Below are 27314 nucleotides of genomic sequence, written 5' to 3' on the forward strand. Positions count from 1 at the left end.
CCTGCCCTGGGATGGTCTTTCCCGGAAGTGCCGCCATCTTGCGAAACCGGCCTGAGGCGGAGAGAGCCGAGCGGGGCGCGGGCGGATCCCCCGGGGCAGGCGCGAGGGCGGCGGCCGCCAGGAGGAGCCCGGGAAGGGCAAGGAAGGGAAGGCGCGCAGCCGACGGTGAGTCCGCTCAGTCCATTTCTCCGCCTTATTAGGACTCTTCTCCCTCTTTTAATTGGGCCTCGTTAGGACCCGAACGACTTTCGCTTCCCTTCCCCGCTGGCGAGACGGGAGTTTGGGCGGGGGGGGGGGGGAGGCTGCGCTGTCTGCCCCTTTTCTCTGCCTCACAACGGCCGCTGCCTTGACGCTGACGAGCCGCCAGCTGCGCGGGTTGCCTGCCTTCCGCGGGTGGCGGGGCGGGAGCGTCTCATGACCAGCCGGAGACTGTCCCAAACCCTGGGGGGGGGGGTTGAGAAGGAGGGAGAAGCGGCTCTCAGGCGCTTGGGTGGCGGGCAGCGGCGGGTGTTGACGCTTGTCCCTTCTTCTGGTCTTTGCGCTTCTCCTGAAATAGTTGCTGGCGAGACATTCCGGGGTGGGGGAAGAATTTCGCAGGCGCGCTTTATCGCCCGCGGGGCTTGGGGGCACCGCAAGCCGCTGGCGTCGCCATCCCCGGGCCCAGGGGGCGGGGCTCGCCTCCGGGAGGCTGAGGGTCTGACGCCACACGTCTGTGTCTCTCGCCTCCGTTACGGAGCTCCGCTTTACCTTTGAGATATTACTCTCAACTTCCACTCCCTCGCCGGCAAATTTGATCCCCCGGGCCGTGATGATGACCCGCTGGAAAGTGATTCCGACGAGGGACGGGATGTACGATGTATTCCTGGCGGTTTAATGGACCCCAAGTGGAAGGAAAATGAGGAGGTCGGAATCCCTGGAAGATCGACCACGTGCTGCGATTTAAATGACGACCCCCTGACTCTTGTGAAACGTCTCCCTGGCTTATAATGGCAGCCCCCTTAGCTCTCCCCTGGCCACTTGGCTCAGTCAGAGTAGTGCGCCACAAGTAGTTGGGGTGTTGTGTTTCGAAAGGCATTTTGCCAGTAGGGGAGAAATAAACGCAGTAAACTTAGAGCAGAGGCAGATGAGTGAAAAGGTAGTCAGTGAAGTACAAATGGAGGAAAGAGGGACATGAGGGAGATGCTTTAAAAAATCTGGTGTTTGCGCTTCTCCTGAAATAGTTGCTGGCGAGACAAAAAATAAAATAAAGTATGGGTTGTACCAATACTTTAGTCATGTTATGTGGGTATGGTTCAGTGCTAAACTACAAAGATACTTGCATGGTTCATATATGTGGTTTCTTGTGTGGGAATTGCTGTACTGCACTTTCTCCCATAAATTTATTAACTTACTCTTCGGATACTAATATATGAGAAAATACTGCATGTATATGCTGCTTCCTTGTTCCATGTACTGCTCCATTGCAGGAACATACAGTACTAGAACAGTTTCTCTTGCTGCAGAAGAGGGAAGTGTTGCTGGGAGACCATTTTCTGTACAGTTTTACATGGTCTGGAATTTACTTCTTTCAGTTTGCTATAGCTTGGTCTTTATTCTTCTTCAAATGCTTCTAGAACTATTCACTTTTGCCACTTACATAAAACATTCATGTAGTTCCTAATGTTTCGTTTCCTTACTATGTTCTGAATACAATAGAGAAACAGGATATTGGGAAGTGGCTGTCAAGGTGGACAAGAAGAGAGGGCATTATCTATCCCAGTGTTTCCCAACCTTGGGCCTCCAGCTGTTTTTGGACTACAACTCCCATCATCCCTAGCTAGCAAGACCAGTGGTCAGGGATGATGGGAATTGTAGTTCAAAAACAGCTGGAGGCCCAAGGTTGGGAAACACTGATTCTATCCTATGCCTCTGTGTAATGTGTTTTCATTGCAGTATACTATACTGCTATGATGGCTGCTGTTTGCTTTGCCCCTCGATGGGGTGGAAGCATACTGAAGTTGGCTGTCAGACAGAGTGGTCCCTCTGCTTCCTCCAGGGTCACACTACCTGTTTCAAGGCAAGGGGAAAGGTGTAGTATTGGGGTAGATGGACAGAAAGGATAGGGCACAGAATGGCTTGAAAAACTGATTTGAGGAGGGAAGGGGTGGAGTGAAGGGAAATAAGGCAATGAGCAAAGAGCGCTTCCTCCACCCCAAGGGAAAATGGGATATTGGTTCCTATTTCTAAAAGTGTCTGAAACTGCATACTTTTTTACTTTCTCTCAGATATGTGGAGTGGCTATCTTGAAGAATACTGCTCCGGGTAACCCTGAGATCACAGGATGGAATAATGTTTTTGAATGAAATTGCTCTTTGAATGTTTTAACGGTTTTGGAATGTTTTTGTTTTTAAATTGTGGGTCTATTTGCTGCCCTGGACTCCTTCAGGAGAAAGGGTACGGTATAAATTCAATCTATCAGTCAATAAAAATGCAACACTTAGATATATTACTGAATGATGGTGGAGACTGGCCTTTCTCCTATGGGGAGGGGATAGAGTTCCTTAGTCCTTCCACTCCAAAATCATAGGCATTCTGCTAGTTGATTGCTAAACCATTTTGTGGTGGCTTTGTCTACTATTCTAGAGTTGGATTTTTGTAAACTGTAAATGCCCAATTATTCACTTGATATACATTTGGCAACTGAATGTTTGTGCAGATTTTTGCTGCCCTTACAAATTATTTAGTGTGATTCCTGACTGCATTTTTGTGTGCATTTGGTCATTAGGTTTGTTCTTTCCATACTTGTTTCATCTAGTTAGAACATTCCAAGTGGAGTGTTAAAAGTTAAAACACACTGAGCTGATTTGCATGTCATGTTCAAGCCAGGGGTACCTAATCTGTGTCCTCCAATTGGTGGTTGACTGCAGTTTTCACCATCTCTAAGAACATAAGAATAGCCTGCTGGATCAGACCAGTGGCCCAACTAGTCCAGTATCCTGTTCTGACAATGGCCAATCAGATGCCTGTTAAAAACCAGGATTCCAACAACTGGTATTCAGAAGGATTGCTGCCTCCCAACTGTGGAGGTGGAGCATAGCCATTATGGCTAGTAGCCATTGAGAGCTCTTTCCTCCATGAATTTGTCTAATAATCCTCTTTTAAAACCACCCAAGTTGTTCACCATCATTGCTTCCTGGGGGAGTGAGTTTGACTATGTGCTGTGTGTAGACCAGTGTTTCCCAACCTTTTTTGGGCAAAGGCACACTTGTTTCATGAAAAAAATCTCGAGGCACACCACCATTACAGCCCCGTGACGTCAGCGCGCAGCGTCACGCCGGGAGGGACGCACGAAAGTGTAAGTTTCAATTTTTTCCCCTCCCCCTTGCCTTCCTTCTGTGCCAACCGCCAAAAAGCCAAGAAAAAAGCCAAGACTTTAGGGCAGCAGGTCAACACGGAAGAAGCTCCTACCTAAGGACAGGTGTGACGGCCGTGTCCTCTTCTGCCACACTTGGCAGCCCTGCCTCACGGTCGTGACTCCCACCCTGATTTCTCCCCGCAGGTCGAGCGGCACCGGCAGCCCAATGTGTCCAGCCCAGACACAAGCCCCGCTTCCCCACTCTAGATCCTGAATGCGACCAAGTGCTCTGGACTCCCGAGCAGGGTGGGAAAGAGGACTCGCATCTGGTAGCCTCCGGGCTCCTCGCCTGCTCGAGGGATGGCATTGCAGGCAAGCTGCCGGCCGTCGCCATCGCCGCCCCCTCATGCGAGTGGACCTGCCCGGAGTGGTGGGCCGGGGGAGGCTCACTCTCTGTGGGGATGTGGCCCGCACGCGCGGCCCCGCTTCCTCCTGCCCAGGGCTGAGCTCCTTACCTGCGATCTCGGTCTCGCGCACGCGGATCCCACTTATTCCGAAGCTCGCGCCACTAGCCGGGGCTCTCACACCGTGCCAGGGCGAGGCGGCGAGGCCCACTGACGTCATCGCGGCTCGCCGCCGCCCTCGACTTCCCTGTTCCCTCCCCTCCCTCGGGTCGCCATAGTTACCGAGGACTGCAAGCTGCTCGGGCGAGCGTGGGGCATTAAGTGGGAGAAGGAAAATTAAAATTAAAACTCGCCTGAAGGCCGCCTCTCCGGATATCTTTCGAATTTTTTAATTTTTCCCGCGGCACACCAGGCAACGTCTCGCGGCACACTAGTGTGCCGCGGAACACCGGTTGGGAAACACTGGTGTAGACGTACCTTCTTTTATCTGTCCTAAATCTTTCAACGTTCAGTTTCATTGGATGTTGATAAGTATTATGAGACAGGAAGAAAAAAAATTATCTGCACTTTGTCCATTCCATGCATAATTCTATAAGCATCTATCATGCAGCCAAGGAAAGCCCTCTCCCTGGTTCCAATAAAAAAAAGATATATATTGGTGGGACCAGAAGTAGGACCAGAAACAAATACACAATCTGAGTCCATATTTGTTCCTGCAGCATGGATTAGATCATGTGTCTCTGTTTTGCTTTAAATGAGGCTTGATTATTTTTTGCTTGCAGTCATGCATAGCTGTCAATGCAGAGATAGAGGTAATCCAATCTATGTGTCTCAGAATGAAGGCTGATTGGTTGAAGGGATTTTTGTCCTGTGTAAAATGTGATACACCAGAGTGTGTATCATCCCTGACACATTTTAAAGCATATGGAATCTGGTGCTTTCCATATGCACTTGTCCTTAATATATTTCTTGCTGTAAGAGTAGCTGCAAAATTGGAAATGCCCATTTTGTTTAATTCAAAAATACAATGTCCTGAAGATGTCTTCATTACTTCTTCATCTCTGGATGATCTTACAGAGTCTCTGGACACTTCCTATTCCACCACCATTTGTGTTTCTGGGTATCTGGGCAATGCTTGTTTAACTTACCGGTAAATACAGTACCATTGTTTATGAAGAAGTCAGCCTAGTCCTTGAAGGCCTCTTCTTACCCAGGGTCTAACTTATTTAAGAGCTCAACCTTATCAGCTTAAATCCTGCCTTGTTTTCCAGCAATTTTTTCATGCCTACCATCCACTTCCTTTTTCCCCTAGTTTGAGCATGCTGCATAGTGATTTTCTTGCTGCCTGTCTCTGAAGCTGAGTTGCATGGCAGTGATAACCTCATTGCAAGGCCGAGAACATTGCAAGGCCGAGAACAAGGCCGATACTAGTACAGGCCCCAGAACTAGTATCCTTAAAAGTATTATTATTAAAAAGTACCACTCATTTCTTAATTTTACCATTGTGAAACTGTAAAATTTTCTTACGCTGTTCAACCTAACTTTATTTTTAAATTTATGCATGTGCTAAGAAAGACAGTTACCTTAATTTCTGCCGCCCCATTTATTTTTCACAGGAAAGTGAATATCATAATTCCTAGACCAAGCTGTCAAAATTATGTCTGTATTTGTCACCTTGCTCCTGAATTTGTCTGTATCACTCTGTCTTTTTTTATGAATGTAACTAGTCTGCATGCATGCATATCCTTGTCTGTCCCATTGTTCAGAAATTTTCTGTAGTATCCACTTGTCCATTAACATTTGAAAAGTGGGTGAGTTTAACACATTTTCCCCTGTCAATTAAGTTTCCTTGCATCTGTTCATGGCATCTAGATTTTTGGTTATATAAATTGGACATTTTCTTCACTAAACATATTTTGCTACATTTCTAAATGTGAAATAGCTTTGTTAACTCTCACTGGGTATGTATATATTAGCGGGCAGAGCAGAAGCTAGTTTCTCTTAGCAACCATGTAAGGGTAAAACCGCTGAATTTTTTGCTCCTCAAGAGAACGTGGAGCTAAAACAGTTCTTCGTGTCTTCTGTATTGGTACAAATGCTGCAGACTAGCTTGCAGAGTGGATGGCCTTGTGTGTCGCATTGTATTTCAACCAGGCTTCCAGTCTCTGCATTTGCCAACCTGTTAGTTTGTATGCATTTTTGCTACAACTGGGGGCCCAAGCAAAAGATTATAATGTTGGTCTCTGGCAGTGCTAATGGACTTGGAATATATCTTGCTGATAAAGTAACTAGTCTGTGAATGAGTTAGCTCAGAAGATCGGAGTTTTAAACTTTGAAACAATGAATATTTTTCATCGGGGGTGTTTGAAGACCCTGTCATCGGTTGGGAGAAATATATTTATGAAAGGGCATTATAAATTCTGTAAATATTTGATAGTGTGGGCCCATAAACTTTGAGTTGGCATACACACCAACCATTATGATACGTACTTAGAAAACTTGGGAGAGGGGTGAATTCGTGCTTGGGTTGGAGCTACCAAACCAGGGAGACTTGTGCTGCTTCTGCCTTTGAAGTCCAGTGCAAAATGAAAGGCACTGCCCCATAGGACACTGCGTTCTAAGGTTTTGCACCACATATTTTTACTGCTTGCTTCCTGTGATGGTATCTCAGGAATATAGTGTGCTGCATTTTGATGCAATATTATCTCCCAGATAACCAGAGAGATTTAACATCCATGAGCAGTTCAAAAGCATACTGGCTCGACTAGGTAAATAGGTATTACTGTGGCTGGAAAGTAAATGACATTTCCATGCACTCTGGCTTCCATCATGATGTCACGTTGTGCCATAAGTGGTTTACTCATGTTGGCCACCTAACCCGGAAAACTGTCCGTGGACAAACACTGGCTCCCTCGGCCTGAAAGCGGAGATGAGCACTTCACTCCATAGTCAAATTCAACTGGACAATGGTCACGGTTGATGGGAGTGCTATTACTACTACTACAGTTTATTACCCCCCCCCCCTTTATCCTAAGATCCCAGAATTAAAATGCAACATTAATATTCATACACTGGTACCTTGGAAGTAGTGTCCCAGTTTGAGAACTTTACCTCGGTCTAAGAATGGAATCTGAATGGTAGAAGGGCACCGGCGGCGGGAGGCCTCATTAGGGAAAGCGCACCATGGTTTAAGAATAGTTTCCGTTTAAGAACGGACTTCCGGAATGGATTAAGTTCATAAACCGAGGTACCACTATACAAGATTTTCCACAATATTAAAAACAGTTTAAAACAACTTAAAATTACACAAATAAAATGTGTCCTTAAAATATACATCAATTGTCAAAAGCAAGGCTAAAGAGGTGTAGTCCAGAACATATGGGGGACACCAGGTTGGGGAAGGCTGCTCTTTTCCCACTTTCTGTATACAGTGGTGCCCTGCAAGACGAATGCCTCGCAAGACGAAAAACCCGCAAGACGAAAGGGTTTTCCGTTGTGGAGGCGCTTCGCAAGACGAAGTTCCCTATGGGCTTGCTTCGCAAGACGAAAACATCTTGCGAGTCTCGCCATTTCCCCCCGCTTCCCCCCCCCTTTTTCAAAGCCGCTAAGCTGTTAATAGCCTTTTAACAGCTTAGCCGCTAAGCCGCTAATAGCGCTAATCCGCTTAGCCGCCAATGGGGTTGCTTCGCAAGACAAAAAAACCGCTAGAAGAAAAGAATCGCGGAACGGATTCTTTTCGTCTTGCGAGGCACCACTGTATATATATATATATATATATATATATAGACAAACATTCACAAACATGCACACTGATTACTTTCCTCACATCTTTCCCCCTATGTTACATGTTAACTGGAAGACAGTAGCCTCTTGGAGGAGCCAGAAGGTTTAGCCTGTAAGCCTTGCCCATGAAAAATAAAAACTTTGTTATAGCTGTAGCTGGTGTCCAGGAGAGAGTTCTGTTTAGTTGATTGCTGTTGTTCATTGTAGATCAGCTTCAGTGGGGTGGCCCCAAAGAAGAGATTGCCCCTTTGGGTTGGGTGTGTGGTGAAGGCAGTTGGGTGTGGATGGGCTTGCTCCTACAGCCCTAAGTGAGATATTCAAGCGAGGCAGGAGGGATGGATATGAATGTACTGGCTTCCAAGTTAGAAATGCAATGCTGGGGAATTGTGTCTGTTGTGAGAGCAGATTGCACCTGTGTGGTTGGAGATATTTGTTGATATTGTGATCTTATATTGTTTGGCATTTACAGTCGTACCTTGGTTTTCGAACAGCTTAGTTCTCAAACATTTTGGCTCCCGAATGCCACAACCCCGGAGGTGAGTGTTCTGGTTTGTGAACTATTTTTGGAAGCCGAACGTCCGGCAGGGCTTCCGATTGGCTGTAGGAGCTTCCTGCAGCCAATCAGAAGCCATGCTTTGGTTTTCGAACGTTTTGGAAGTCAGACTTCCACAATGAATTCCGTTTGACTTCCAAGGTATGACTGCACAGTACTTTTATACTTTTTTTGAATTAATATGCTGTTCATCACATCTGGGGCCTTCAGACCAAAAGCTGTTTATATACAAATCATAACATGAATATTTGCACACAAACATGCAAGCATTCACAACCATGAAACTTAACAACATCATAACTTACTTTCAACACTCTCCATACCCAGTGCATCTGGTTGAAGGTATGTATGAAGATACAGAGTGCTCTGTGTGTGTTTATACAAATATTTGCCTTCTACTTACCCAGTTTGAAATGTTTTATCTCCCTTAAACAATACAGTCATACCTTCGCTTACCTAAACTTCAGGATACGTAAGCGGCAAACTCGGAAGTATATTTCCAGGGTTTTGCCACATGTGCAGAAGTGGTCCCTCCAGTTGCGGAAACCTCAGGATCCAACTGGAGCTCCGGAACAGATCCCGTCCACAACCGGAGGTACCACTGTAGAGAATTTTAACTAGGTCAAATAAAGATGTCCTGTTTGGGTGTAGCCAGTCTACTACGTGACTGGCAGTCTTATGTTATACCATACACTCTTGCCTGGAAGTAAGTTTCCTTTGAGATCAATGGGATTTACTTATAAATTAGTATTGCACTGATACAGTTATCTACATTACAGTTGTATTCCATCTGAGGACCTTAGTGTTCTAGCTTCGCTAGTTGTCCTGAGAGATGTGAGCTCCTTGTCCCAGTAAATTTCATAAGCGAGTGACCCACTTTCTCCAGCCATAGGCACTGCCCTACTAGATCACCATCTAGTCTAGTCCATCATTCAGTTTCCAGGAAGGAGAAACAGGGAAGATGGAACAAGCTTTTTTTCCTGCTATTCCAGAGGGTAGGAACTGAGCGATTGGATTCAAATTACAAGATTCCAACTAAGCATTAGGAAGAACTTTCTGATGATAAGAGCTGTTTGACAGTGGAACTGACTCCTTTGGGAGGTAGTGGACTCTCCTTCCTTGGAGGTTTTTAAGCAGAGTTTGGATGGCCATCTGTCATGGATGATCGCAGGGAGCTGGACTAGATGACCCTTGGGATACCTTCCAACTCCATGATTCTATGAAACCAATTGAGTCCTAGGAAGATTGCAAGCAGCCTTCTTGTATTATTAATCTTCTAGTCTCTGGCATCTTGAGGTATGTTTCCTCTGACTGAAAAAGCTGCTTAGCTATCATGGCTGAATTTTGTTAATTTTAAATTCTTTTAAAAAACAATCTAGGCTATTGACCATCACCACGTTGTAATGAATTGTAAAAGTTGTTGATCCATTGTGTGGTATGCTGCTTTTTCCATTGGTGACATAACCTGACCCTGAGTTCTAGGGTAACTCCCCAGAACAGATTGTCTTTTTGGGAGGCTTCCAGGGGCATAAGCAGATTTCTGTTGTGCAAGTGGGTGGACATCATTGGTCAGCTCACATTTTCTATACTGGGATGGCTAATCTGTGGCTGTCCAGATTTTGTAAGGCTACAACTTACATAGGGGTTGTATCCAGCCAAATCATTTTGCATGTCAAACAACTTCTGCAGGTATAACAGAACTTCCACTCCCTCTTCTCTCTGGTGTGAAGCCCCAGTCTGATCTGGGGTTTTCCCCAAGCCTCAGAGCAGATTTGGTGGTGTAGGGGGAGGAAGGGGAGAGGGAGTTCCATTGTGCTCACAGAAGTTGCATACACAGTGATTTAGGTGGAGTCAATTTATAATTGCTGACCATTGACCGTGCTGGCTAGGATTGATAGGAGTATGAAGTCCATCAACATGTGGAGGTCACAAGTTAAGGTCCCCTGTCTACATTATTTGAGTGATTACAGCAGGGCTATCTTTAGCATTTGCACCGCCGGGGTGCAGAGATCCGCCCAGCGCCCCCAATTTTTTTTGGGGGGGGGGCGAACTCAAAGTTGTTGTGCTTTTTTGGGAGGGGGGAGCCAAAGTTGGGTAGGAAATAACTGCTTTTGTTTCCTGACTCGTTGGGAATATTTGACACTATGGGGGGGGGCAGGAACTTTCGCTCCATTGCTTTTCAGTGCCCCCGATCGAGAGGGTATGCAGTTGGTATGCATTTGGCACTCCCCAGAATTCGGTGCCTTGCACCCCTGGGTAAAGACAGCCCTGAATTACAGCTAGTTTAGACACACCTAATTGTATGTGTGAAGTTAGGATTTTTTGCTGTAATGAATATCACTTTGCTACTCATTTGCTATTTTATTGCCCATTTAGTATGTGTGAAATTTAGCCAAATCACTGGGGGCTTGATAAAATTGCTGCAAATGCAGGATGTGATCCATGAGCTATCAGTTGACCATTCTTGCTGTGTATTATAAAAGCATGAAAGAATGATTTCTTTAGCATTGCCCAAACCTCATGGGGGACTGTTAACACGAACAACCTGCCACATGGAGCCATACCCACTTGGTTGAATTGCAGGTTGCCATCTTCTTTAGTTTTTGTACATAAACAAGCCATTATCTCTTGTGGACAGACATGTTCCTACGCTGCCAAGGATATTGGACTGAGTGTTGCATTCCCTCCCCCTTTAGTTAAGTAAATTTAATAAGCAGCAGAGCTACTGTGGCTTAAAGGATGTCTAGAGTAGTTTGTAAACTAAAGTTGTATACTACCATGAACCAGTGTCAGGAAAGTGACTTTGGTTCTGTTATGAGAGGTCAGTTCACTGGATCTATAGGTTTTGGTCTCAGAGAGATGGCTCATATATCACAGAGAAGCACACTTTGTAACATGCAAAGTGGGACTCTTATTTACTGCTTTTGCTGCAGTTAAATATACTCATCCCCCATTTTGCATGTAATGGCAGAAGCACAACCAATTCATCCTTCTGCTTCCCCCCTCTTGAGTTTAGAATCCTCTGTCTTTAACCTCAATTGCTGATTTACACACCTCAAAAGAGAGGAGTATTGAGTGTGATGGGGGGAAAGATTTAAGGAAGTTGGGTTACATAATCATAACAACATAAGAGACTAGCTGGATCAGACCAAAAGCCCATCTAATCCAACTTTCTGTTCTCACAGCAACCAACCAGACGTCTGTGAAAAACACTCAGGCAGAACATGACACATAACAGCACTTCCTACTTGTGTTTCCCAGCAACTGATATTCAGAGGCATATTGCATATTGCCTCTGATAGTGGAGATAATATACTTATTTTGAACAATAGTGATTGATAGCCTTATCGTCCATGAATTTATCTAATCTCCTTTTAGAGTCATCAGAGTTGGTGGTCATCACTTCTTCAACTTGTACAAGTGAATTCTGCTGTAGAAAAAAGTGATTTTATCTGCCCAGAATATCCCACCATTCAGTTTTAAAGCAAAAAGCCCCAAGCCTAATCTTTCCTCACAGGGGAGATGCTTCAACCTCCTAATCATTTTGGTTCTCTGTGTTCCCATCTTCAGTTATTTTTATTGAGGTAAATTATACTGACTCATACTTCAAAGAAATCCATAAGCGGTTAATCATCTATGTATAGCTAGTAAGTTTGAGTACTACAGCTTTAGGACAATGAGCACGCAACTGCCTTTAACATGACAGTCATTCTCCAGAAGTGGTTGTTGAAGCAGTAAATAGAAGCCATCATATTACCAGGCACTTAGCTTCTGACCTGGTTTACAAGTAAGAACAATAGAAGTAATAGAGACTAGCCAGGAAATAAGCAAGCTAACTAAATGGAGATTGGTACATTCAACAGGTATCAGAGTTGATTTCTACGGTAGTTCAGAATTAGCCTTGAAGGCACCAAGGAACCCGAACTTCATATGAAAGAAGACACTCCATGGTAGGTGTAGGAAAGTTAATATGCATAATTTACCCACCTTTTTTTTAGAACTCTGTGTCAGTTTGGTAAAACTTGCGTCTGAAGAAGGTTTTAACTAATGTGTGGGAAAGCAATTTTGGAAAAGGAGAAAGGACTTCAACTTAATGCCAGAGCTTGAGAGTTTAACACTGTGAGAATTTCAGACTGAATTGTGTATTGCAGTGAAAAATGCAATCGATGATTTTTTTCATATCTTGTAGCTAGCATATTAAGAAATGACTTCTTTGGCCAGGAGTCTCTAAATTTCACCTTGTTTTCCAAGTGAAATTGGGAAGTTTACCAATAGGTTCAATTGGGATTTCTCCCTGTTCTATATGCAATACTCAAGGCTGAAGTGAAATGTTGTTCTATTGAAGGAATTAGAAATCTTGCCCAGCCCCACATAGCAAGCATGTTGAGCCTGGTTATATATATGTTGAGCCAGGATTTAATAAGCTTCCACCATCTCATGAAATGTGATTAGTTGACCTCAAACCAGGAAAGCAGTGTAATGATGCTTGGTTTAAGAATATTCTACCTAAAGAAATATTTAAGGGCTCATACTTTTGTGGTAGTGAGTTTGATTGGAAGCTATGAAGCTAGTTTGTGTTCTTTTCTGCTCTGTTGCACACAACTATCTTCATGGATCTGACACTCTGTTTATCTGACAGTGCACTCAGTACTGCTTTGCCAGGGAAAATTGCACAAAACAAGCCCAGTGCATCAGCATTTTCATTGTGTACTGAGCTGAGTCTCTCTTCACATGGTCACATCCCCTTTTTAATCCTGGTCCTCATGTTTCTTTCCCAGTCCAGCCTGTTTTTGTGGTGTCTGTTGCTGGTCTCCCCAAGCTTGTGTTCTTGTGGTTTGAGTGTTATTTTGTGTGGATCACTGTGTTAAGACTCTCAGAAATTAAGTGGTGGTGTTCAATTGGTTCGACAGGACAGTGATCTAGCATTAGTGGTTTGTGGTAAGCAGAGAAGTGATGGCTGCTTTTAAGTTGGATTTCCTCCCAGAAATGATGGTGGATCATTGCTCCTTGAATGCCAGCCCTATGTGAGTATTTTGTTTTCATAGCTAATCTACATTAATGCTGATTGCTTTCAATTTGTTCTTTTGAAGGTAATTGGTGGGGAATTTTATTATTGTTCTGTATTAAGGGAAGAACCAAAAGAAGCATATAAGACCCTAGAGTTAATTTATGGAAGAGAGCCTAAAAAATGCTTGGAGTTGATACAAGATGAATAAGAACTCAATTGGGGACAGTATGTTAAGTTTGTACCCAGCATAGGATTATGTTCCAGGGTGAGTTAATTTTAGAGAAATACACTTTATGGTTCACATAGCCCTTAAGATACAAATAAATTAAATTCTGCACTATATGTGGCACATCCTTGCAGTTCAGGAGGGAATGCCAAATACATTCTTGTGAAATTTCATAGCTTGATTTGTAACTATTGTACTTTTTTAGCATGTTAGATTTGCAGTTTTACACATTAAGTTAATTTTCTGCTCCTTGTATGTGCAGACACCTTAATATACTTCAAACACAATAGTAAAGTTTACTGATCAAAATTATATGGTATGGATGCATGTAGCTATCAAAGCATCATTCAGAGGCATTTAATGGTCGTGGTATTAGCTTCATTGGAATAAACTGTTTTCAGGTAAGTGTGGGACATCTATTTTCTTGATTTTAATCCAGAAAGATCCCAAATGTGTGTTTTAATCCCAAAGGATCCCTATTACAATTGCATTGGGGCTACTTCTGGCCCCTTCGATATCTAACTTTGCTCTGGGATAGCAATTTAACATACATAGTAGAAAGCGACTAGCATGGTTGGTTGCACTATGTGTGTGCATTGTGTTTCAGAGTACAACAGAACAAACTCTACATAGGGAACTTACAAACACTCATAATTCAACACTAGGTGATGATGTAGTGTATTCATTGGAGTCTGAGTACATGGGGGGAAATAGTATTATTTCAGTAACATGTATTTGGACTTGGTTACAAAAGGGCAAGGAGACACACCTGTTTATACCTAGATCCAAACATGTTGTTTGGGGGTTGTATCCAATTAATTATACTTGGAGTAGACCCATTGAAATTAGTGAACCTAAATTAGTTATGTTTATTGATAACTTTGGTTGATGTTTCATTCGTAACTCTTAGTAGTACCTGCATTGGATACAACCTTAGGAGTCTGTAATCCAGTCAGTTTTGTACAACTGACTACACTTGTTAATTTATGGATGCCAGAAATCCTGATGCATAGGCCTTTTAAGAATCAGCTATCTGTATCAGCTGCACTTTCAGTACTTTCATGTATCACAAGCAATATGTGAAAATAAGGGCTGTTGATTTTATTAATCGTTTAGATATGACTTCTAGAACTTAGCCCCTCTCTTTTTTATTAAGAATAAAAAGGCAAGTTATTTTCTCTCAATTGAGTTTACGGCTTCAGATTATTTTTTTAAAAAAATCAAATATTTTCCTGTTGAAAAATGCTGGGAAGCTTATTGCAATTTCTAACATTAAAAATACAAATAAGAAATTAATAACACATAAAACAAACTCATTGTAAATATAATATTGGGAAGCACAGCAATGAGATAAAATATTGAAAGAGTAATAATATTATCTCTTAGGCTTCAAAGCCCTGTTGAAGAAGCCTTCCTTGGTTTTTTGATAATCAGTAAAGATAATTCACATTTGCTTGTCCCTCACAACTGAATTTCACACTTCTAGGGCAACTGCATAAATTGCTCTATTACATCCTATTGCGGTTTTAATTTTCTTGAAAGATAGGAATTTGAAATGCATTTTAAAAAAAATTGGACCTGTAACATAAAAAAATAACTATTTGATGGTTGAATACTTCAAAACTTTTTACTTCAAATCCTTAGTTCCTTTAGTTCAAGGATTAATGTGAGGAAAACAAGTTCAGTTTTCCAAGATTCATTTTCAAAATGTTTTTAATTATTCAGAGTTTGGCATATTGGATCACTATAAGATGCCATCTTAGAGTAATTATGTAAAGTAGACATAATTAAAAATCCAGTTTTATTCATTTGAAAAATAACTGGCCTGCCTTGTTCTGATATTTCTTGATTCTACATAATCTTACTGTTCTCTTAGGTGTGGAATGGTGGGTAGCCATTTGAGGTAGCAGTGAGATCACACAGATCCAGTTTTCGGAGCGTGTCCTAGAAGTGGGATTGAAGGCAGTCCACAAACAGGCAATGCGTGTTGCACACCCAATCCAAATTTGGTTTTATTCTTTTCTCTCTCTCTCTCTCTCTCTCTCTCTCTCTCTCTCCCTTTCTTAAAAAATCTTTTAAAGGTGTGGGTCCCCTGAGGAGTCACAGATCGAGTTAAATGAAGCATATCCACACTTACTGATACTTTCATACAACAATATCTACAGCAGAGTAGCATACAAGTCCATAAAACATACTAGCAGTAAAAAAGGATTTATTTCGGAATAAATCCTTTTTTACTGCTAGTATGTTTTATGGACTTGTACCTGATTATTTAAATTTTTTTTAAAAAAACATACAGTCAGAAACCCTTTAAAAGCAAAATAAAACACCAAAATCATACCATTTTTGATAGGAAAGGGGTTAAAAATAAGTTACATATATAAAATAAGAAAAAGAACAAAACCACCCAAATCTCTTTATAAAACTTTGCTGTGGAAAAAATAAATCAACATAACCTATAAGAGCAGCAGCCTGAAAGAAACATAAATGCTTTTCACTTTGTAAAGTCTTGCTGTCTGGTTGCCTGGAGGCAATTCTTAACTTTCAGTATTGGAGAAAACTAAAAACATTTTTATAGAGTTTATGAATAAATGGGTCAGCCATCCCCTGATAATAATCACTTGAAAATAATGGCACTTAACGTGGTTCACAAGAAGGAAAGTGACAAAAAAAAACCCCACTGAAGTTAATACTGTACAAAAAGTTACTCCCTTGCTGTTGCAGCATGACTTTCAGATTCTGCAATATTAGCCCTGTGTATGTTGTATGAAGTTGGATTGAACAGTGTATGCCTTTGGGTAGCATGATGTTAATACAAGTCTACCTCCTGTCCCTTCACCACAACCTTATTCTCCTTTTTCCTCCCTGTAGCTAGACTGTAAAGCAGGGATGAAAATCTGTGTTTCTTCAGATGTCATTGAACTCTATCAGCACCAGCCAGCATGGCTAGTGGTCAGGGATTTTGGGAGATGTAGTTCAGCAACAGCTGGAGGGTTGCAGATTCCCTAGTCCTTATCTAGAGAAACCACATAGGCAAAGGAAAGCTTTAGCAGTTTTTTGGTGGTCTGTGGTCCAGATGCCTAATTCTTTGATACTGAGATCTGAAACTCAACTGCCTAAACAATAAGTCCATGGTGGAAGCAACATCTAGTAGGGGCAATCAGTATGTTCATACAAAATTCCACAGAATGGAAGAACCTGGAAGTCTTAGTAAATATATTATTTACAGTCTGTTCCAGTATTCTGAATAGTGCTTCTTCCTTTGTCTCAAATTCACAGATTATCAATAGGATTGACAAACAGTCAGTTGACTGACTGTTGTTTGACTTTGATCCAGTAAAGCTAAGAACACCACTGTGGGTTTTGTTATTTTAAATTTTGCAACTATACACTGGCCCTGGCATTCTATGGTAAAAGTCAAAAGACAAAAACTGTTCAGTGAATTATTTCAGTCAGTAGAAATAATACTTGACATGGTTAAAAGTTATAATAATTCATTATTATTATTAAAAATCCAATGTTTTACAATAACAATTTGTTTTTATAATTAATGTAAGTATTAAATGTTTTGATGATGACAGTTAATTACTAGGTTGAATCTGTGTGCCTTCTGATATTAAAGCAAGGTTGCTATTTTTCTTCCTGTTCAGTTTTGAAAAAATATGTCACAGTGTCTGTGGATTATGAAATACTGGTTTAAATAGGAAGACACTGAATGCCTATAAGTGGAATGATCAAATGGGAAATTCAAATTCCTTTGTACAATGCCCTGCTCATTTAAACCTGAAACTCAGCAATCTACCATTGTAGCACAATTACCCTAAAGTGCTGACTACTGAGGTTTGGGGCTAGGGAACAGGAAGGAAGCTGCTCATCTAGCCACAAATCTGAGTGGTGCAGTGCAGTGAATGGATGTTCCTGTTTTCTTCTCATCCTCCCAAAATATGCTGCCTTTAAGCTTGAAAGGTGAAACAAGTTTGAATGTGCACCTCATAGTGCAGGGGTGGGTAACTTCTGCTTAGCAGGCGAAGTTTGGCTTGCTGCTGGTCCAGTTTGGCTCATGAGGCCGTTTCCCCAAAACCATGCCTGCCCGCCCATCTTATCAACATCAGTTGATAAGCAGGAGGACAGGATTTTATCCTGCATTGGCTGTGCCACTCTAGTGTCTGCAGGGAACAAATCACGCTGCTGAGGCAACAGGATTTAATATCAACTCATTAGATGACATCACATGACTGACAGGTGGAGAACCCTTGCTGGAGCAGTGTGAAAATGAGGGTGGAGGTGCTTCAGAGAGCAATTGGCCAAGCCCGCTCTCTGCCTCTCTTCAAAGAACAAAGGGTCTTAACCTTTGCCCAGCAGCTGATGGGTGAGCCTTGGCTGCACAAACCTCTTCCCAGCTCCCCACCTCTGCCATAGGGGCGTATCTGTTCCCCATCTTCCTTTTTTCTCTAACTGTCACTGAATTGATCTTCACATGTCATTGCTCCTGGATGTCTGTTCAGTCCATTGAATTGCCAAAGTATACAGACACAGTTCAAGTTTGTGCAAATAGTAAACTCAGTGATCCTAAGTGACCTATCAAGGATGATGCTGAGTTTGGTATTAGTATAGATATGTGGCACCTGCACAAAAACGTTGCAGTGTGTCGTCACTTCTGAATATGAGTGCTTTTCAGAGTTTCAGCTGGTCTTTTCTTCCATGCAGAGTATTATACCCAAACCAAACCATTGGTCTATTTTTAGAATTCCCATTCAGGAATTTTATTTTTATGGTTTTTAATTATTTTTTTTAAAGTTCTATATGTCTGCAAACATTGGGTTCTCCCAGGCAGGTTGACACCTCCCTTTTGTTTCTCAGTGGCCCTGTTTTGGCTCCTATTTTTGTTGACACTCAGCACTTTAGTTTGCTGTTAGAGGGATTGGTGATATTTTTTCATCTTTATGCTTACTACTAACTTCATTAGTTTTAAGTACACCAACTTTTAGCTCAGTTTTCCTTTTTCAATAAACCATTGTTTACCCTTTATACAAGACTATAATACATTCTATTTCTAAGCTGCTAATGTTTCTGGGGGAGAAAACGGCAAATTCGTCTGAGACATCTGAAGGCAATCAAGTCTTTGGAGAAGTGTCTCTTCTCTCTTCCCACCACGTGCTTGGTTTTCAGTGGACAGAATATGTTCTCTGAATATCTCAGATAAGCAACACTTTGAGTTTAAATTATTATCTTTCTAATACATTTGAAGAAGGGTTGGTTGGGACAGAGTCTAGGAGGACCCTTACCATATGTTTGTCATTGACTCATGCAGCTCAAAGAAAATGAATGGCACACTAGACCATCCTGACCAACCGGACATTGATGCCATCAAGATGTTTGTGGGCCAGGTCCCACGGAGTTGGTCTGAAAAAGATCTGCGAGATCTGTTTGAACAGTATGGTGCTGTCTATGAAATAAATGTCCTGCGGGACAGGAGCCAAAATCCTCCTCAGAGCAAAGGTGAGAGCCCTCTCTTTTCTTTTTACTGGAGGTTTTGGTCCAAGATCATTATGAGTCTTCTTGACACTTATTACTCTGAGAAAGCATGTCTTTGTGTTGTTTTGATATCACAATCCATGCATGATCTTCATGTTACTGCATTTGCTTTGGTAGCAAGAAAAGCAGATAGTAGGAAGGTTAGTTTAAATGTCTGTTGTTCTTCACATGCAGATGCAAACTTGGGCATGTCACTACATGTTGACAGTTTTATCGTTGAGCTGTACCTGCATAGTTTGCTTATTTTATAGGTTTTCTCCTGAAAAAGCATAAATGTGTGAAGTAGCCCTAAGTTGGGGGGCATAATTCACATAATGTTATTCCATTTGGGTGTCTTACTGATAAGATTCAGAAGCAAGGAGTGTCCACTTGATGTCCATTGAAACATTTTCTACAAGATTGATCTGTCTTTTGACCTGTGCAACTCAGTCTCAAAGTGTGAAACAAGGCTCTCAAGAGTTTCAGGAAGTTGCCACAAAAGGTGTAAGCTCCTGACCCCCCCCCCCATCTACTTCTGCCTTGAACTATTGACCAGGCCAGGAGGTAAGACTGTAGGAAAAGGTTTACTCTTAGTGTTACTAATAAGCATCTGATGAGGTGAGAATAAGGTGCAACCATCAGCAGTTAACTTGCAATAGTAAAAAAAGGGGTTTTATCTGCTGTATTGTGAATTCTGAAAACTAAAGAGTCATGCAGTGGAATGAGACCTCAAAATCCAAATGTCCATAGTGAAGGACGTTGCTTCAAGATGCAGATAAAGGGGACATTTTTTTTGCTCTCTCACTAAAAAAAAGCTCCCTGCAAGTTGGGAAAAGATACTATTGTATTCGGGACCCTGTATCTTAAAAAGCAGAGGCATCACCTTGCCAACAAAGGTCCGTATAGTTAAAGCTATGGTTTTCCCAGTAGTGATGTATGGAAGTGAGAGCTGGACCATAAAGAAGGCTGATCGCCGAAGAATTGATGCTTTGAATTATGGTGCTGGAGGAGACTCTTGAGAGTCCCATGGACTGCAAGAAGATCAAACCTATCCATTCTTAAGGAAATCAGCCCTGAGTGCTCACTGGAAGGACAGATCATGAAGCTGAGGCTCCAATACTTTGGCCACCTCATGAGAAGAGAAGACTCCCTGGAAAAGACCCTGATGTTGGGAAAGATAGAGGGCACAAGGAGAAGGGGACGACAGAGGACGAGATGGCTGGACAGTGTTCTTGAAGCTACCAGCATGAGTTTAACCAAACTGCGGGAGGCCATGGAAGACAGGAGTGCCTGGCGTGCTCTGGTCCATGGAATCACGAAGAGTCGGACACGACTAAACAACAACATCATTCAAATGAGGAATAGTTGATTTCTTGTTAGTTCAAGTTCTGCATACCTCCAGCCTTGGGCCTTGTGAATACGTAAGTCACTTATATAATTGGGGCTGAAGTATGTTAAATAGTGAAGGCATTAGAAACATTAATTTTGATATGAATCTTACCCTTAAAATATTCAGAATTCAGTTAGTGGCAGCTTTTGACTTAATGCATTCTGCTATCAAATAATTTATGCTGGAATGGATTATTTTTATATGTTATGCATCATGTAACTTGTTTGCATTACAGGATGCTGTTTTGTTACATTTTATACCCGTAAAGCTGCACTAGAAGCACAGAATGCTCTTCATAACATGAAGATTCTCCCAGGGGTAAGACAATAGTTATCATGTATTTAATCTGCTCTTTCAATATTTCTGCATGAATCCACACTCAGGATGCCATCTTTTCTGGGATGGGGTATGTGGAGCCCCTTGGCTTGACTAATATAAATACAGGCAACTCCTCACGTACATGGGGGTTACATTCTGGGCCCCCACGTGCACAAGTGAAAAAACACATACAGTGGTACCTCAGGTTACATATGCTTCAGGTTACATACACTTCAGGTTACAGACTCTGCTAACCCAGAGATAGTACCTCGGGTTAAGAGCTTTGCTTCAGGATGAGAACAGAAATCGTGCTCCGACGGCGCGGCGGCAGCAGGAGGCCCCATTAGCTAAAGTGGTGCTTCAGGTTAAGAATAGTTTCAAGTTAAGAACGGACCTCCGGAATGAATTAAGTACTTAACCCGAGGTACTATTGTAGTTGGGAGTACTCTCTCAACACCCTTTAAACACCTTCTCTGCTGCTCTCTCTTCAATCGGTACCAAAAATAATGAATTGAATTGAATCCCTGGGGCTGGCAAGAGGACATACGGGAAAGGGGCAGCTGCTGTTGAGCTATCCTGCACATCAGCTGTTAGGTGGGAAGGCTGAGCAGCATAAACAAAGTCCTGCTGCATTTCGGGTCTCTTCAGGTGCTTCCTCTGTCCTCATTGACATCCTCTTCCGGATTCAGGGAGGGTCTCCACGAGGACTCTCCTGCTCTCTCCCGCCATTTCCGGGTTTGAATTGAATTACTGAATTATTTCCTGGCACTTCGTGTGAGTTGATTGTGCAGAAGTGGGGAGACGCCTGTACTGTCTTCTCTGTCCTCTGAATTAGTCTCTGTAAAAATGGATTTCTAAGTTCCCTGGTTACAACAGCTTTGAAAGGAATGTATAGTTGTGGCTGGAGGTGATTTACTCCCTAAAACTTGATTTCCACCTCTGCACCACTCCCAATCCTAATTGCTTTATCTTTGTTACAGATGCACCATCCCATCCAAATGAAGCCAGCCGACAGTGAAAAGAATAATGGTAAGTGTATGTAAAGCAGGCTTTTTTCAGATTAATAAGTCTGTTATATGGAAAGTTCATTGATTTTGACTTAGAAAACAGCATCCAAGTTACTACAGCATCCCATACTACTACTGCCTTTGTGCATTGCCTTTTGCTTTGCACTTAAGAAGTGAAAGAAGCTGATCCGTCTCCCTTGGTTGAGGAAATGCTAATAATACTTCTACAGGTTCAGCTTCAAGTTCTATAAAAACATATTCATTGCAAAGGCTTCATTGTGATCCTAAAAGAAAAGGGGGAAAGCAATATATTTGCTTTCTCAGAACGATTTTGTTACCTTTGCTGCCTAGTGAATGAAGATAATCTCTGGCACATAGTTTTGCATCTAGAATTACAAGGCTGCTCTATATACACAACTTTCTCTTCTCTTACTATAAACCCTTCTGTTCTAAAAGAAGATTATAGTCTATTACAGTATGCAAAGATTTATTTTTTTAATGGAGCATTGTATTCAGGCTTGCAAGCTTGTTTCATACTGGAAATTACTTTGTAAAATCCACCTATGTTAAAGGAGAAATCACTGTCTTCTATTTATATTAAGAGGATAATCAATTTCTTAGTGATAAAAGCTGGTCAGTGTTTTTTGCACTGTAGACTAAGCTTTTCATTTTCTGTGGTTTATTGATGTGTAATACATTCTTTGTTACAAATTATGTAATTATATAAAATACAAATATGTGCTCATTTGTCTATCAGCTTGTTCAAGAACGAACAAGTTGTTCATGGTTTAAATTCATGGTTTACATTTTAAATATGGTTTTACATTTTTGTGTACTGGAACAACTTATTAATATTGCCAACAAAAATATGCCAAATAGCAATGTACAATGAGAAGATCTCTCTATTTAATCAATTCTTAATCTAAGTGACGGTATCCAGTGCTCCTGTTCTGCTAGTGGAGTTACACTACAGAACAGAACTTCACTTCCTCTCCCTTACAGCCCCCCTGCCCCCTCAAAATCTGCTTCAAGGGCCTGGGGGACCAGATGGAGAAAATTTTGGGTTCATGCGGTGTGTTTGTAGATAAACTGTGAAGAAATCTAATTATATAACTTTACTTACTTCTTTAGTCAGGGCAGATAAGTGACTTCCCTTTTTGTTCTTCTCTTAGCTGTGGAAGACAGGAAACTGTTCATTGGGATGATATCAAAGAAGTGCAATGAAAATGATATCAGAATGATGTTTTCCTCCTTTGGGCAGATTGAAGAATGCAGAATTCTACGGGGTCCTGATGGCCTAAGTCGAGGTAAGCATGGGGAGCTGGTATGAAACTGTTGATCGTTTTGCAGATCTCTCACCCCCAAAGTATCTTACTGGAAAGCATTTTAAATCTTTGAAGTCAGCAGAATGTCCACCTCCGCTTTTTTTGTAAAAGTTTTGTGTAAACTTAGCAAGTGAATTTGATCCTATTATCTTCCCAGGTTGTGCTTTTGTGACTTTTACAACAAGAGCTATGGCACAAACAGCAATCAAAGCAATGCACCAAGCACAGACCATGGAGGTAAGAAACGTTTTTTAGAGTAACTGGGATAGTTTGCATTGAGCATACACGGGCCTTAACGGTTGGAAAGAGCAGAAGGTTCTGTAACTCTGAAGTTTTCAAAGTGTTGCGGTATTGTTTCTTGGTTTGAACCCCAGCTACTGGCACGCCCACACATATCCCCAATTTTATGATAGATTAGATAAGATACATTAACTTTAAAACATGGGAAAACTGGGCTAGAACTCGGGAAGCTAGGAGATTGCTTTAATAAGATTGGTGTATTTTTCTAAATGATCAGAGTTATTTGTGGCATTTGGAGGTAATGTATAAAGTATAATTATGTGAATTGATATTGCAGGGATGCTCTTCTCCCATCGTAGTGAAATTTGCAGATACCCAAAAGGATAAAGAACAGAAACGAATTGCACAGCAGCTCCAGCAGCAGATGCAACAAATCAGTGCTGCATCAGTTTGGGGAAACCTGGCTGGACTGAACACCCTTGGACCCCAGTACTTAGCAGTGAGTTTCCCTGGCAGTTTCTGTGCAAAATCATTTGGTTTATCCACAATAATTTCTGTTGCAAAACTCTGTGTTTCTGTTCTGTTGCAAAACTCTGTGTTTCATGGGCAAGTTGGTGAGTGTAGGTAATTAAGTTGCTACCATTTAACAGCATTCATGTGCTCAGGTTGGTGAGGAGGGATCTGTCACTGTTTCATGAGGACTAAAGTACTGGCCTTCTAAAGGTTTTCATTTGGCATAAATACAGAAAGGATCTGTGTTATTTTCTGTGTTTAGTATGTGCGTAGTGTTTTCTGTGGTGTGAGGCATTTTTGCAATTACACAATCAGTGGCACACTAGCCATGAATTGAGAGAGAACATTTTGCATGCAGTTGTGTGGGCAGTGAGATTTCACCCTTTTAATGGTATTTGGGAATGCTATTGCTTTGTGTGCCGCTTGATATGGTCTGTTTGAACAGTGGCTATTCCACTTAGGACGGCGCTCTGGCTGTGGTGTAGTGCAGTGTCTCCCAGCAGTGGAGCCAGCCCTCATTCTCACTCTTGTTCTGTTTTTGGTGTAATGTCTAGCTTTATTTACAGCTCCTTCAGCAGACAGCAGCTGCCTCCTCTGGAAATCTGAACACACTGGGCAGCCTCCACCCAATGGGAGGTGAGTGTTTTCTTTCCTTGCCCCTTGGAATCTGAAAGTAGGTTCGATGTCATATTGAAAAAGAATCATGAGAAGGCTGTTAAGAAAGTGTGGCATGATATACTAATGTCAGTGAAGATGGCTCTCATTTGCTTATGATAGAGAAGAGTCCGGAGTTGAATTTTTACTCTTCTCTCTGCACTGCCTCTTCATTATTTCTAGGGATTTTATTTCAAATGTGCAGGAAGTGTTCTAAATGCAGAAGAAGTAAGAAGTACAGTTGCAGTTAGGTGACTGTCCAACTCATGTTCCTCATACTCAGGCATATTTAATATATCTACTTTTCTATCTATTCTGGAATCTTTGTAATGGTCAGACAATAATAGGAAAAATATTGCTTCACTTTATATAGTGAATTTCAAGCTGTGTTTAATTTTAGAATCTACATATGTCTAGCTCACTAATATGGATTTTTCTGGGGGAGGGAAATCAATTGGAATTAATTTATTTTGGGGGGAAGGGGATTCAGTTTGCAATAGAAAATTTACTAGAGTAACTTAATTTGGCATGCTTGTTTTTAGTTGTATTTCGTAAGTATAGATATAGCTTTAAAAAATAGAAAGTGGCACCCATTCATTGTTACTAATGAATCTATAAAATTAAGAATATTCACAGAAAAATAAAGCACCAGAAAACTTCAGAAATTTTTCCACCTCACATCACTTGTCTAGCATCTGTGCTTTTGTGTTTGAGCAATATTTTTGTTGTATCTCTTACAGCTAATAGCTTCTCTTTTTTTAAGAATGGAGAAAATTAGCCAAATAAGGCAAACAATTCCTGTCCCAGTACCTACAATTTACCATCAGGGTAACAAAAGCTTTACATATTAAATGTAAAGTAATTTTTAAAATACTGCTTTTGAACAAGAGACTACAATCATCAGTGAAGAGCCACAGCTATCTTTAATAAGCTTTCCATTTGAAAGTATTAAGGGTAATGGAGAATGGTTACATGGAACAATATTGTAAAGGATAAAAATGTATAAAATTAGATGGTGCATACCTCATACGCTGAATTAGAGGTGGGATGACAGGTTAATGTCAATACAGTGAATAAGGGGAAGAACATACAGCTGTGGTCAGCATTTTTACTCTTCTCTTTGCACTGCTTCTTCATTATTTCTGTGTTTAGTATGTGCGTAGTGTTTTCTGTGGTGTGAGGCATTTTTGCAATTACACAATCAGTGGCACATTAGCCATGAACTGAGAGAGAACATTTTGCATGCAGTTGTGTGGGCAGTGAGATTTCACCCTTTTAATGGTATTTGAGAATGCTATTGCTTTGTGTGCTGCTTGAACAGTGGTTGGACTATATGTCCCTTAGGATCCCTTCCAACTCTGCAATTCTATGAATCAGAATAATTTGAATTCTGCTTTTTCCAGACAAGATACAGTCATACCTCGGGTTGAAGTAGCTTCAAGTTAAGTATTTTCGGGTTGCACTCCACGGCCACCCGGAAGTAACGGAGTGTGTTACTTCCGGGTTTCGCCGCTTGCGCAGACACTCAAAATGTCGTTTTATGTTTACTTCAGAATGCGAACGGGGCTCCGGAACGGATCCCATTCATATCCAGAGGTACCACTGTACTACAGAGTCCCTCTTTAACATGCTGCATTCACAGGGATTTCAAGTCATTGGCAGTTGTAACTGGGAAATGTAGGACAGCATGATCAAGAACTCCTGCACCATTTAGGTTAAGTCCCTGGAGAGGTTATGGAATCATAGAATTGTAGAGTTGGAAGGAACACCAAGGGTCATCTAGTCCAACCCCTCGCAATGCAGGAATCTTAACTAGATCATATATGACAGATGGTCACCCAACTGCTGCTTAAAAACTTCCAAGGAGAAAGAGTCCACCAACTCTTGTGAGAGTCTGTCCTACTGTAGAATAGCTCTTACCATCAGAAAGCTTTTCGTGATGTTTAGGTGGAATTTTGTTTCTTTTCACTTGAATCCATTGGTTCAGTTCCTAAGCTTGTTCTATCTTCCATGTAACTGGCCATTAGATATTTGAAGATGGCTGTCATATCTTCTCACAGTCTCCTCTTACCAAGCTAAACATTCCCAACGCCCTCATAATGCTTGGTTTCCAGACCCTTTATCATCTTGGTCACCCTCTTCATGTGATCTAGCTTGTCAGTATCCTCCTTAAATTGTGGTGCCCACAATTCATCCTGATTTGCTTGCACCAGGCTTACATAGCACATAGTTAAAATACAGTGGTGCCCCGCAAGACGAATGCCTCGCAAGACAGAAAACCCGCTAGACGAAAGGGTTTTCCATTTGCGATGCGCTTCGCAAGACGAATTTCCCTATGGGCTTGCTTCGCAAGACGAAAACGTCTTGCGAGTCTCGCCATTTCCCCCCCCCGCTCCCCCCCCCTTTTTCAAAGGCGCTAAGCCACTAATAACCTTCTAGCAGCTTAGCCGCTAATCCTTTAATAGCCGCTAAGCCGCTAAATCTCTAATAGCGCTAATCCTCTTAGCCGCTAATGGGGTTGCTTCACAAGACGAAAATACCGCTAGACAAAGAGAATCGCGGAACGGATTCTTTTCGTCTTGCGAGGCACCACTGTATGTAACTCACTCCCACAGGAAGTAGTAATGGCCACCAACTTGGATGACTATAAAAGAGGATTAGACAGATTCATGCAAGATAGGGCTTTCAATGACTACTAGCCATGATGGCTGTATTCTGCCTCCATGGTCAGAAGCAGTATACTGAATTCCACTTGCTGGAAATTGCATGAGAGGAAAGTGGTGTTTGCGCTCCGGTCCTGCTTGCAGGTTACTCACAACCACCTGGTTGGCCACTGTAATAACAGGATGCCGGATGAAATGGTCATTGGTCTGATCCAGCAGGCTCTCCTTACGTTGTTGCCCTGTAGGTCAGAATATTATTTTTTAAAAATTCTTGCATCAGGAGGTTGTGGTGCTTGAGAATGTTAGGCTTCACTCTCCTCCATAAAGCAACTTCTGAATGCTGTTGCATTCACTAGTGATTTAGTGCTTAGTGGTACCAGAA

General features: G+C 41.9%; 1 protein-coding gene across 17 annotated transcripts in view; it reads left to right on the forward strand.

Annotated features, from left to right (window-relative positions):
- Positions 1–17: 17 nt before the first annotated feature.
- CELF1 (CUGBP Elav-like family member 1) overlaps positions 18–27314 on the forward strand; it is a 40022-nt gene continuing 12725 nt past the window's right edge. For 9 of the 17 annotated variants that reach the window (XM_077928462.1, XM_077928449.1, XM_077928452.1 and 6 more), the window contains exons 1-10: positions 30–165; positions 11938–12024; positions 12985–13098; positions 18620–18807; positions 20448–20530; positions 21511–21559; positions 22710–22844; positions 23020–23099; positions 23440–23601; positions 24170–24251. In XM_077928462.1, coding sequence (XP_077784588.1) covers positions 13028–13098; positions 18620–18807; positions 20448–20530; positions 21511–21559; positions 22710–22844; positions 23020–23099; positions 23440–23601; positions 24170–24251 — 850 coding nt within the window. In that variant the 5' untranslated portion in view covers positions 30–165; positions 11938–12024; positions 12985–13027. Of the gene's footprint in view, positions 166–2320; positions 2434–11937; positions 12025–12984; positions 13099–18619; positions 18808–20447; positions 20531–21510; positions 21560–22709; positions 22845–23019; positions 23100–23439; positions 23602–24169; positions 24252–27314 lie in introns of those variants that run through there. The other 8 variants (XM_077928469.1, XM_077928466.1, XM_077928471.1 and 5 more) reach the window with 4 other exon arrangements.

This window comes from Podarcis muralis, chromosome 1, assembly GCF_964188315.1.
Source record: "Podarcis muralis chromosome 1, rPodMur119.hap1.1, whole genome shotgun sequence".
In the NCBI taxonomy this organism is placed as follows: domain Eukaryota; kingdom Metazoa; phylum Chordata; class Lepidosauria; order Squamata; family Lacertidae; genus Podarcis; species Podarcis muralis.